Consider the following 13,143-nt stretch of genomic DNA (forward strand, 5'->3'; position numbering starts at 1 on the left):
CGCTACCTCACCTCCCTCCCGCGTTCCGCTCTCCCGTCACAGCCTGACAGACCAGGCAGCAAAAAGCGACTCTTCGACCCCTCCCGCTCCGTTTCTCCGCCTCTCCCTGGCCTCTTCAAGCCCAGCGCGAAGTCCTTGAGGGGCGCGGACGTCCGCCTCTCCGCCGGGAGCAAGCAAAGCAGCGCAGGGGACAGTTTCCAGCCGGAGCCCTTTCGGAAGAGGCCCGCCCTTTCCGCCGCGGAGGAGGCCGCGGGACTGCCGCCATGGTGGGAGCCGGGGACGCGGGGCGGGGGGCCGGGGCAGAGGGATGCAAACGGCGGTGGAGGGGACGGACGGGGAGGTTGCGGGAGGCCGGGTGGGCCCGGCAGTGAGGCTGCCACCGTCGGGCCGCCGCCTCCCCGCGTGTGGCGGAGGCGCCGTCCCCGCCCCGCGGGCAGCCGTGCCCGCTGACCGCGCTGCCTTTGTGCCCACAGCCGCAGAACGAGCACATCGAGCTCCACCGCAAGCGCTATGGTTACCGGCTGGACTACCACGAAAAGCGGAGGAAGAAGGAAGGCCGGGAGGCGCACGAGCGGTCCCGCAAGGCCAAGAAGATGATCGGGCTGAAGGCGAAGCTGTACCATAAGCAGCGGCATGCGGAGAAGATACAGATGAAAAAGACGTGAGTGTCCGCTTCCACACACGCCTAGCTCCACCACAGATTCACTTGTCCATTGCACAGTACAAGCTTTTATACTTTCTTACTTATTGTGCGCATTATACTTTCCTAACCTTCATATTGCAACGTATTTTCTAATTACGTGATTATGTAAGCCATTGTAGCACATGCGTGGTGTCTCCACGAGGTGGTCCTCAGCCTCTGTGTGGTTGTTTTTGATGAAGACTCCTAAGTCTTCCTCGGGTTTGAACTTTCTACCCCTTCTTCCTGCACATGCTCTATAAGACTGTAGCCAGTGGTTAGCCTTTGCGGTTAGCTTGTTCTGCTGAACTTTCTGATTTCTAAAAGGTGCTTCATTCACATACCCTGTTACAAAGCAACTATTTTTTTTTCTGCATAGCTCCAGCTTTTTGCATAGCTCAAGCATTATCCTGTTACCTAGGCATCTTTAACAGTCTCACTAATTGCTACTGAGCTTCATACCTGTCCACCGTGTTGTTTTTGCTGCTTTCAAAGTGTAGATAGATGTTTTCCTCTGCTACTTTTAAAGATAATGGGTTTATTAACCCATTATTAGTCTGTGTGTAATTTCTTCCACCCAGTAAATGACCTCAAAATTGACAAAACTTGTCCCCTTTTAAAAACACACATTCCTCACATATATGAGCATTGCTATCAAATCTCAGAAGAGGAGTAGAATGTGTTTTTTTTGTCAGCACGGAGGAAGGCTACTATCTCTCAAAGTGGTTGGCTTTGCTTTCAGTCACTCAGAAATTCCTTAAAGAGGTGCATGTCTTTCTTGTCTTCCTGTCCTGGTAGGAAGTGACAAGATTAAGTGAAGTGAGTAATGTACCTTGAGAATTATTTAGTGTTATTCCTTAAATATAAATACATAATACTTCACAAATATCTCTTAAAGAAAAATTTGAGGAGGCACAGACTAAGTTGAAATGGTATATCTAAAAATAAGTCCTTTTTTCTTGTGCTGTTAATATTGATTTTCTTTCTTTGCAGCATTAAAATGCATGAAAAGAGAAATACAAAGCAGAAGAGTGATGAAAAAACACCCAAAGGAGCTGTACCAGCATACCTGCTGGACAGAGAGGGCCAGTCCCGGGCCAAGGTCCTCTCTAACATGATCAAACAAAAAAGAAAAGAAAAAGCTGTAAGTAAATGTATCAAAGTTCAGATACCTAAAATTGCGTGTAACAATGACCACTTTGTATTGCTGATGCTCAGGTTACCTATCAGCTTTCAAGCAAAGACTAATTAAAACATGAAATCTTGAGTAACTGAACAGTTTAGGACAATGTGAATATATGCAGTATCTTGACTTTTGGAACTTTTACGTGCTAATTAAAGTAAGTGGCTGTGAGTTACCTGTACTTTACAGAAATTTGATTTTATGCTTTGGTTTTTTTCCCCCCTTTCATTTAACTATGTGACATGTAAGAATACTGACCTTTTTTTTGTTTTACCCTCCTTCCAGGGGAAGTGGGAGGTTCCTGTGCCAAAGGTTCGTGCACAGGGAGAAACAGAAGTTTTAAAGGTGATTCGTACAGGGAAGAGAAAGAAGAAGGCATGGAAGAGGATGGTTACGAAAGTTTGTTTTGTTGGAGATGGCTTTACTAGGAAGCCTCCTAAGTACGAGCGATTCATTCGACCAATGGTAATGTTTTGGAGCCTTAAAGAACATTTAAGGAATAATTCTTTTGATTTACTGCTTTGATTTTCTGTGATAAAGAAGCTTTCGTGTAAGATAATGCACTTGATCTTTATTCGTTTATTCCTGTTAGTTTCCTTGCAAAGGAATAAACTTTAAATAGCATGGGGAGTGGGGAGATGCCTCTACAGCCCCAGTTTATGTTGAAGTACCTGCTTTTATTCCTGTAACTCAGATGTGTCCCGTAAGTTAAAGCTACAAGCTCTCAAGTTAGCATGGAAAAGTCTTTATCTAAGGTACTTTGCATAGCTTTTAAAGATGGAGGTGTCTTTTCCAATCTGCTGTGATTCTCTGCACTGCAGAAGCCTGCTTTGTTCTAGGACTTCAGAAAAGGACTTCCTTTTGGCCTAAGTAGGCTTGAAGCACAGTTGTGACTGTGTGCCAGGCAAAAGCTGCACTTACACAGCTGCAGGGGCAGTGGCTGGGCTCCATCAGTCTGGCAGCACACAAGCAGAAAAGCCAGATTCAATGAGATAGTGTTTTTTTTAATATAAATACTTATTCCTGTTCCCTTACAGGAATCCACAATCACTGTGCAGGCTGCCTGTTGAATTGTACTTACTACTAGTTTAATTGTCTCACACAGCAGCCTTGGAAAAATTTTTTGGACACAGAAAAATTTTTGGTACATAATGGTAAAGTACCCTCTATGAAGTGCAGATCACTAGATAAAAGTGCTGTAGGAGGTGGGTATTTCATATTTTTTGTACTTCCTTCATGGAACAGAAATTGTCCAAGGTAACAAGTATTATTGTTGGACTACATCTAAAAACTGACATCCTGAAAACATACATGGAGAGCTTTATCTTGTCATTAATCAGGTTTTAAAATGTCTGGCAGTCTACAATAGGCAGATCGCATTCTGTATTTTAGGTTGTTTCATTCTTTCCAGTCTCTCTGAACATATAAAGATGAGGACATAATTCTCAAAAATGTTTAATTAGATCAGTTGTGAAAGCTTAAAGCAAGTACTAACTCATTCTAACACTCTTTATGCAACAGGGCTTACGTTTCAAGAAGGCACATGTGACACATCCTGAACTTAAAGCTACATTTTGCCTACCTATCCTTGGTGTAAAAAAGAATCCATCATCTCCTTTGTATACACAACTGGGAGTAATTACTAAGGGTACCGTCATTGAGGTGAACGTGAGTGAGCTTGGTCTTGTGACACAAGGGGGAAAAGTTATCTGGGGTAAGTAAGTTTAACTAGTTATACTGCAGAACTGCTTTTTAAAGATTCTAGTCTTTATTGCATGATGTATTGTTAAGACCTCATTCTCTAGTTATAATTGATCTATTGTTAAAAGTTAGGTTTGGGCTGCAGCAGAAGCAATAATAGCAACTCTTAAAATAGTAGCTTTAAGTGTTAATATTAGGCATTCCATTCACACTACCAAAATCAAGTTAGATGAAGTTCAGAACAAAGACTCAGATTGCTTGCCTGTCATATTGAGCAATGCCACAAGTCTGTAACCATGTGAACCATGAACAATTGAATTACATTTGCAGTGGAAGTTCTGTGTAGGAGCCTCTTCAACTGATTCTGTACCTGGGGTGGGGCAGCCATGTTTGCGTGTATGGACTGGGGAACAGGCTGGAAAGCAGTGCCAGGGAAAGGAACCGGGGGGTCCTGGTTTGAGGCAAGTTGAACACGAGCCAGCAGTGCCCTGGAAGCCAGGAGGGCCACCCGTGTCCTGGGGGCATCAGGCAGAGCATCAACCAGGCAAGGGAGGGGATTGTCCTGCTCTGCTCTGCTCTGGGGCAGCCTCACCTCGAGTGTTGGGGACAGCTCTGGGTGCCAGAGTGTAAGAGAGATATAAAACTATTGGAGAGTGTCCAAAGGAGAGCCACAAACACGGTGCAGGGTCTGGAGGGGAGGAGAGGCTGAAGTCACTTCGTTTGTTCCACCTGGAGCAGAGGAGACCTCACTCTGGTCTTCAGCATCCTCACAAGGGGAAGCTGAGGGGTGGATCTTGATCTCTTCACTCTCATGACCAGTGACAGGACTTGAGGTAACAGCACAAAGCTGAGTCAGGGAAGGTTTAGGCTGGATATCAGGAAAAAGGTTCTTCAGTGGTTGGACACTGGAACAGCTCCCCAGGGAAGTGGTCTCAGCACCAAGCCTGACAGAGCTCAAGAGGCATTTGAACAATGCTTTCAGGCACATGGTGTGACTCTTGGGGGTGTCCTGTGCAGGGCCAGAAGTTGGACACAATAATCTTGATGGATCCCTTCCAACTCAGCATATTCTGTGATCTTCATAAGATCAGACTGCCTTCCTGTAACAGAGAGGTTCACATGGACAGTAGGAAACCTAAGAATTTTATTTTTTAATCCTCTCAGAACTCTAAATGATCCATTTATGAAAAAGTGCTTAAATATAATGTTTTGAGAACAGAAGTTTACAGCTCAGTAGAAGGTAGATTCAGATTTCAAAATGCATGAGTCCCCATACTTCAGAGACTTGTTAATTGAATTTGCAAACGTAGAAAGACCTAATCCATATGAATGATTTCCCGGGTTTTTTACACATGTAATTCCCTTTTCTCTGTAGGAAAATATGCCCAGGTAACTAACAATCCGGAAAATGATGGCTGTATTAATGCAATTCTTCTTGTTTAAATTGGATACCAAGAGTTGGATGTGGGCATCTACAAAATAAGTGGACTTTACGCAAATTTACAAAATCTTTGGAACCTTCAGCCATTCTGTAACAGTGACCCCACAAGCCGATGAGGAACTTCAGCCAGAAACGACTGCTCACATTTTTATATTTATGTTTGCTCAGCTGAACATTGTCCAAATAAAGAGATTTAATTTTCATGCTTTGTTCACATGGTATGGATTTAGTCTGAACTTTATTGGTGTTTTTACAGTAGCGATGTCCTTAGGTGTGTTGTCCCCAATTCAGGTCACATTCCCATAGGGGAAATTTCCCATATGGGAAATACAGCCACTGTCTCACACCATGTCCTGCTGTAATAACTAAAGTTACAGAAGACTATGTTAATTTGTATTTGACTTCTGGGAAAGCAGAAGAGCTGGGAGGCTGCAGCTGGAGCCTTACTGCAGATTGACATAAGAAATTAAGCACCAAGTTTGATATTTGCCCCTGCAGAATCACAGGCATGGGAAAACATGAGCAGGAATGGGGTTGTGTGTTATGAGTGAGTGTTTGAGATGGCTTAAAAATCACTGGGGCAAGGGCACCAGAAAGAAATATTTAATATTAAGCAACAGCATGACAAAGTTCATTGGCAAGATTGACTCTACAAGACAGCTACGGCATAAGGTGTCAACTACAGAAAAATGAATGCAAAAATCAAAATCTAGTAGACCAAAATCAAAATTACTTAGGCGTGTGTGTGTGTTTAGGTGTGTGTGACAAAAGGATAGAAAGGTCAATGATATAAAGTAAAACAGCCTAAAAGCCCAACAGCACTCACACATAACCGTGCTTAACTTACACCTTAAATCTTTACTCATAACTTAACAATTTAACAGAGGAATAACACTTAAAAGGACTTAACCTATCTTAACAACTTCACAACTTAGCAAACACTTGACAACATTTAACTTAGCTTATGTCTTTACCTTACAGGCCTAATTTACTTAGATATCTAAGATACTTAAACATCTAAGAAAGCAGAATTTCTCCCATGTTTGCTGAACATGCGCACATGCATGCACACAAAGAATTAGTGCAAAGTACCTGTGAAACATTCCCTTCAAAGGTAGTGAAATGCGCACTGCAGATGCTCTTGTATCTCCTCAGTGGTATCCTTCAGCAATCCTCTGAATACAGGAAAGAAGAGTTAGCTGGCTCTGTGAAGCCCCACTCTTGAGGTTGATGGTTACAGCCTGCAACAGCTCAGGAGAGCTCACAGACTTATTTTTTACCTCTGTTTATGGGCCTTGAGAGAGTGGGCCTTAGTCATAACAATGTTTCATCCTGGCCACAGTTTGGGTCAGCACTTTCTTTGAAAGTGTTAGAACAATGATGTAGCAGTTAGGCAAGAGAAATAGTTTCCACAGCTGTTTATTATGAAAACAGGATCTTGTTATCAGCTGTTTCTGGGAGCAGACTGTATTTCTGAAGAGCCCAAGAGGAGCTGAGCCCCAGTGCTGTTCACTCATGGCTGAGGCCTAACAAGCATTTGTCAGATCACAGCACTGCCTGGAAAGGGAGCAGGGAATGCACCACCACAGATCAGGGTGAAAGAACCAGAAGGGCAGCTACTCTCCACCTGCTGCCTTTCTTCCCCTTGTTTCCATGACTGTATTAATGGCATGAATAAAGGTGGGAGTGTTTCAAGCAAGAGGACAGTTTCAGAAGTTTAAATGTATGAATTTTAAAGGGCTTAAAGATGAAAACTTTGAAAATGGTCTGACAGTCATGATACTACAACTATATGTAGCAATTTTGGTGCCCTTAAGAAATACTGAAGAGAAACTAAAGGTCACAAGCCTCAGCTGATCAATTCTTGAAGCTGCATTCTTGAAATAAAAGAATAAAAGGCTCCTTCTAAAATGGAAGCTTTCAGCAATGCTGTGTATAACTGAATTGGTAATCTTCCAGTCATGGATTTAGTAGTAAAAGGAAGTATTTCTTCACTATAAATAACCACACTCACCACTTTATATTCTTACTCTTAAATAGTACTTTGCTTATTGCCACAGAGCTTTTAGCACAAATTACAAGTCAAACCCTGATAAATTTCCTCCAGTTTATGCAAGCAGTATTCACCTACAGCAGATTTGAGTATATCTAGGTGTGGAGATTCCACCAACTCTCTGAGCAACTTGATCCAGCATTTGACTACTTCTAGTTTAAACTGGTTTTTGCTTAAATATGATTTCCTATATTCCAGTATTTTGCCCAACTGGGCCCCACAGAGTCTTAATCCATCTTTATATCCTGCTGTGATGCATGGCCTCTGCCTCATCCACAGACTGCACTACGATCTCATTAGGCTGCCCTGATTAATGATTCCTATTCCCCTTGAGCTTTCCAGAAACACTCCATAAACAGGAACTTCTGATGCCTAACCAAGGGCACAAGAGATAAGCAGCCATCCCCAATAGTCTTGAAACATCCCTGAACCATTGCCAGTGGAACAGTATTACTATTACCAGACTTTTGAAGAATTCTTCAAATTTATTAATTACTTACAGCCAGGATGAAGATTAACTGATGTCTAAAGTCTATCATCTTGCAATCCTACAAATGATGCTCCTAAGTAAGGCTCTTTTCACCCTCCTGGGCCACAGCAGGCTCCTCTGAGTGGAATATTTCTCACAGCTGACCAACTCGAGGGTTTCTGATACTCAGAGGATCAATGCCAAAAGCTGACAATGGGGCCTGGGCTGATAGTTCCCCACACTGATTAAGCTTCAACTCTCACTCCTTCAAAAAAAGCAAAAGGTACTCATTCAATATGAGTATTTCACTGAATTCAAGGGGAACTTTAGTAGGTATCTTTATCTTTGTATGTATACACATATCTGTCAATTCATTTAAACACCCTGTAGCACATACAGTATAAGCATTGCCATCTCAGATCTATAATTAAGTTATTGTTGAGAAAATCCTATGGAATATCTTCATAAATGTTAAACTAGTCAATGATTGAGTGCTGCCAAGTCCTTTACAGATAATCACTGACAAAGTCCATAACTAAGACTGGACTCAATCATACTCTGTCAGGAGTTTGGAAAGCTATGGTGTCCCATCTGTAGGGAGAAGAAAGCAGTCTAGATTCATAGATGCTTATGGTTGAACAGAATCACAAAAGCCAGAGGACCCTCAAAATTCCATACTTAGCATGGAAATTGGTATGTTAGTCCCTGATCTCCTAGCCACACCAGTGGGGTTTGGATAAAAGGAAGGGAGAGAGAGGGAGAGGGAAGAGGTTGATCCAGCTGATGTGGTATCCAGGTCCTGCGGTACATGTGTACCTGACCTTCATGGAGTCATGGGCACACCTCAACCCCATTCCTGTGCCTACTCCGTACTGTGTTGTGCTTTATTTCCAGAACAAGTATATTTTGTCCTGGAAAAGTGCTGCCCTCTCTTTGTATGTCCCCATCTCAATCCATGTCTTGTTCTTGCTCAGTGTGTAATTACCAACAAACCTTATCTTCCATGCTCCTACAAAAGTAAAGGGGTCCTCTTTGAACCTCATGACTCAGCAGGCAGTCCCAGTCACCCTTTTGCATTCTCCATCTCTGTAAATAATTTTAGATTGATCCTAATTCAATTTTCCTTTGTATGCTTTATCTCTCTAGTAAGTAATAGAGTGAAACTTGCCATCAAACTATTTAAAGTCATGCTTTTTTGAATTTATATTAAACCTGCTTTTGCTAATAATTTTGACAGTGATTGGTTAAGCAACGTAAACCACTCATGACATACACTCCCCTTCCATCAGGTGTGTGTACACAAGGTTAAGACCCTACTGAGCTTTCTCTTCTCCAGGAAGAGTAATTGCAGCTCCAGTTCTTCTATCACAGATGCTTCTCCAGCATTTCCATCCAGATCTTGTCTGCTTTCAGAGCTGGAGCTCTGGCAGGAAGTCAAGCTAGCTGCTTTTGTATAATCTTTATAACTTCTCTCATAAGAGCTACAGAGACAGTAACTGTAACCATAAGCTGTTACAACAATTTCATTAGTTTAATACATTGCCCTAGCCTAGACTTAGTAACTTAGGAGTTTTACACTGAGTTAGTGGCAAGTCATTTGAAAGTAAGAGAGGGTCACAAATCAGTATGTCATTTCCTTGGAGAGAGGGCATTTTGTCAGAATAGATAATCTTCCATTTATTTTTATAAAGCAAACTTCTTGTTGCTTTAGTCTTTGCTGGACATTAACAACATGAAGAGAGTACCTTAATTTCGTACAGCTGTCTTGAAAACCTTTATTACATTTAGTGCTATAAACGCATAACTTGTTGGCTGAATAACACAATTTCACTTAAGATATTTTAATGTACCACACTGTAAGGCAGTGTGTTACAGCATTTCTAGTTGGCTTGTCTAGAGCAAACTACATTAATAACTCCTAAGTTTACATCCTCTTGCAGAGATGTAAACAGCAGAATTCATGCTGTAACATTAAGAAGAGCCTATTCTGCTGCTTTTTAAAAAATAAAATCTGATGCATAAGCTAAAGAAAATTATTTTAATTAATACAAGATTTTTTAATTAATAATTTTTGATTTTATAAAAACTCCTCTGTAGAAGACAGGTTGTAAAATGATAGTTCCAGTGAAATAAAATGTGCTTCTTATATAGCAGAATGGACTCAAATATTAAAAACCAAGCAAAAAATAATCACAAAATAAAAGTTTATTACTACTTCAAAACATTTCAAAAGCAGCCCAGACAGTACTAAAAAAAAGAAAAAAACAACACAGTAACAAGACTAAGGTACAATACTACGCAATAGCAATACAACTTTCATAAGGTTTATAAACAGGATATCACTAGTTTAGAAAACATCTAACACCACATTTGTGGAAATAAATCTAAAGTGTATCCCCATAGTAATATTTTAGAACAGTCACTTAGAAGCAAGGAAGCTGAAATTTAGGCCAATTTGTTGCTAATAGTGTCAATGACATTGTAAATTATCAGTCTGATTACTGACATTTACAAATGAGATGGTACAAAAAAGCAGCAAGGTTGGACATAATTTGAAATAAGTTAAAGCGCTTTTGAAATAAGATGTGTACACTTTCATGCGAAGGACTATGAAACAGGAGAACAGCAAACAAGAATTCTGCATTGAATTAAAATTGACTAAGAGAGAACATGGGAGAAAGTACAAGACAGACATTTGAACAAATATTAGATTCAAGTACAAAACCATTTACCATTTAAGTGCAAGGCTGAAGTCACAAATTAATGTTCATTAAACTCTATTCCTAGACTAAATAAAGTTCAAAAATAATACTGCCTGCTTTTACTGTACACACATAGTTCCACAGCATGTTATAATAACATTTGGTACAAATTTGTATAAAGTTGATGTTTTAATCATTCGTTGCTGGTGCAATTGGATCTTTAAAATTGTTTAAGAGTTTGATGTTAATAAGATAGTTAATATTCCCCAAGGTAAAACACTCCAGCCAATATAGTTGTCATACACTTTTCCTTACATAAGTGTAACAGAATTAATAAAGTATCAAACTACTGTTCCTGTGGGACAATCATTACAGCAATAAAAATTAATACTTAAAGTATTTTGATTTTTGCTGCTCTGCACTTACTGGAGAAAGATTGATGCCAAAGAATTTGTTGCAGAAATAAAACCTGTCCTTTGGTTCAAAGTACTGCTATGATCACTGTTAGAACAGTGTCCATTTTTCAAGACTGTACTGGTTATTGGAATTTCTAATTGCACCACAACTGCCCACATTCTGTTTGTAAAAGTCTGTTCATCAGCTATTATCCCAGGCACCCCAGATTTACAGAGATATCTACTCAAGGGTATACTTTTAACATATGAATTTAAGTTCAGTATTTAGAACTGACTTGCTGAAATGAGATCAGAAATTTTACTGTTCTCAGCAGAAACCAAAACTATCCTAATATCATAATCTCATAATATTTATGTATTTACTCTGCAAATGTCTTAAAAGAAAAATACTAATTGAAATCATTCCAACTTAGCCATGAAAAGTAAGAGTGAAATGACCTTCCCATGAACAGTTTTCCAACCTCACCAGGAATAGAAGTGATAAACATACATATAAAAAATTAAAAAGAGCTAGAAGTAATAGAAATTACTGGGACTCATAAGTAAAAGAATCCTTAATTTTTTCAAAGTGGATACATTTGTATCAATTGAAGGACTGAGAAGATTAATCTTCAGTAAAGCTTGCCCTAAAAATGGAAGATGAGTTGCAATACACTGTATACAACAACTCTATTTTAGGCCACCAGTCCTCAAAAATCCCCAATTCTTAGCAATGCAATAGCTGCGGTTTTGCGCCACTTTTTTTTTTTTTAAAAACAAGTAATCTCAGGAATAAAAGAGAAGCCATACAGAAAATAACAAAAGTTTTGTCTTGTGTGCTTTATATAAAAATCTTTATGAGTTTTAGAAATGCTTAAGGTTCACTTGAATATGTTTTCACTTGAATATATTCACACTACCAGGAAAGACCTTGAATATTTATCAGTCATGGGGTTCATAACAAGTATTTGTATGTACATTGATAAGATACTATAGCTACATGCAATAGTTCAAGAAACCCAGATTTAACTCAGTAATCTCACTAATCCTGAATCTGAAGTTTAGGTAACACAGTTTTTTTTAAATGCTTATTTATTTATTTATTTTTTCGCATTGTTCTTAACAGATTAAAAAGGAGCATGGTACTTCATCACCTGAAAAAAATAGTGTGAATGTATCTTACATAGTTAAAATATCTTAAAAATAGAGTTAAAGTGTATAAGCATAAAAATCCAAAACCCAGATTCTTACATTACTTCCATAAACGGAGGAAAGTTAAGACAGCAACTATTCAAGTGAACCTTGTACCTCTGTTTTTGAGGCACTGTGAAAGACTAGTTCACGCATCTTGCAAAAGGCATATGCAGGACAAAAAGCGGTGTAATTTCCTCTCCTCAGAATCATTTTTCTTTTATTTCTGAGTTTTTAGCCTATTACAAAAGCAGCTGCATTTATTGGAAAGAGACACATAGCAAACTAAGGCTAACTTAGTTTGTGTGACAAGTTAAATACACGGTTTGCCAAGAGCCTCAGAAGGGAAATAAGCATGAAAATCTGGGTTTATTCCTGTCTGCATGCAGCAAAGTTTGGTTGCTGCTTTTAAGAAAAGTCATCAACTGGGAAGCTATCATCCCAGGAATTACACTCAAGTTAGAAAATGGAAGTGGGACTCAGAAGTATTTGCAAGGTATCACCCACTAACTCCTAAAGGCATAGAGGTTTGGCAAACAAGCATTTGCTGAAATACCCACTAATACGCACACTAATGAATATCACAACCACCTGAAATGTCAGTGCTCACAGGAGTCACACACCTGGAAGACACAACATTTTAACAGTTACCCCACACACAGCACCAGCCAAGTATTTGGAAAACACAAAGAACCACTTCCATTCGGACCAAAACAAGAGCAAGAGTTGTCATATCCTTTTCCTGTAATGCAACAAACAAGTAATCAGCTATCCACTCAACACATGCAAGTATTTAGGAAGGCAATTCAAATGATTCCATATGGAGGCTTCATTCCATACACTCTGGAAAAACTCGGGCTTATCAAAATGCTTGCTTTGGAAGCTATAAATAGTTTACTGCGTAGGCATCTCTTGATCTTTGCTCAAGAAATCTGTTATCAGGAAGCACTGTAGCAGGCGCTGCACTGCATTCTACTGACTCAGCAGTTTCAAGTGATTCTTATGAAAGACAAGTGCTGCTCATGTTGCAGTGATCTACTGAGCTACACCTTCCTGCACATTTTGAGACCTAGAATGAAGAATCTTACATTTTAATCTCTTAAGCCAGTGGGAAGAGAACAAGAAACAATGAAGGATTTTCCTTGTTCTGCTTTTCTCCACAGTGGAGAACACAAAGTTATTAAAAAAAAAATAATATCTTGAGTGATGTCCAGTAACATGGAAGTCCATAGCAATTTGAGGAACCTTGACAGGCCCAGAATTTCACACTGCATTTTTCTTCCATGATGACTACCTCAAATTTACAAACTGTTCCCTTTGATATCACAA

At 39.8% G+C, this 13,143-nt stretch overlaps 1 protein-coding gene across 1 annotated transcript; it reads left to right on the plus strand.

Moving 5' to 3' along the window:
- The first annotated feature begins 55 nt into the window (after window positions 1–55).
- Window positions 56–5,207, plus strand: NSA2 (NSA2 ribosome biogenesis factor). Its single transcript, XM_058864353.1, has 6 exons — window positions 56–266; window positions 474–661; window positions 1,673–1,823; window positions 2,148–2,327; window positions 3,384–3,576; window positions 4,939–5,207. Exons 1-6 carry the CDS (start codon window positions 264–266, stop codon window positions 5,004–5,006), a joined length of 783 nt encoding a protein of 260 aa, XP_058720336.1. The 5' UTR covers window positions 56–263; the 3' UTR covers window positions 5,007–5,207.
- Window positions 5,208–13,143: the final 7,936 nt, after the last annotated feature.

Source organism: Poecile atricapillus, chromosome Z, assembly GCF_030490865.1.
Source record: "Poecile atricapillus isolate bPoeAtr1 chromosome Z, bPoeAtr1.hap1, whole genome shotgun sequence".
NCBI classification, from domain to species: domain Eukaryota; kingdom Metazoa; phylum Chordata; class Aves; order Passeriformes; family Paridae; genus Poecile; species Poecile atricapillus.

What these genes read in the sequence shown, in the direction of transcription:
- NSA2 (XM_058864353.1), top strand. An exon ending in AAGATACAGATGAAAAAGAC is followed by an intron (nt 662 to 1,672) that starts GTGAGTGTCCGC and finishes CTTTCTTTGCAG; the next exon opens with CATTAAAATGCATGAAAAGA. An exon ending in AGCGATTCATTCGACCAATG is followed by an intron (nt 2,328 to 3,383) that starts GTAATGTTTTGG and finishes TTTATGCAACAG; the next exon opens with GGCTTACGTTTCAAGAAGGC.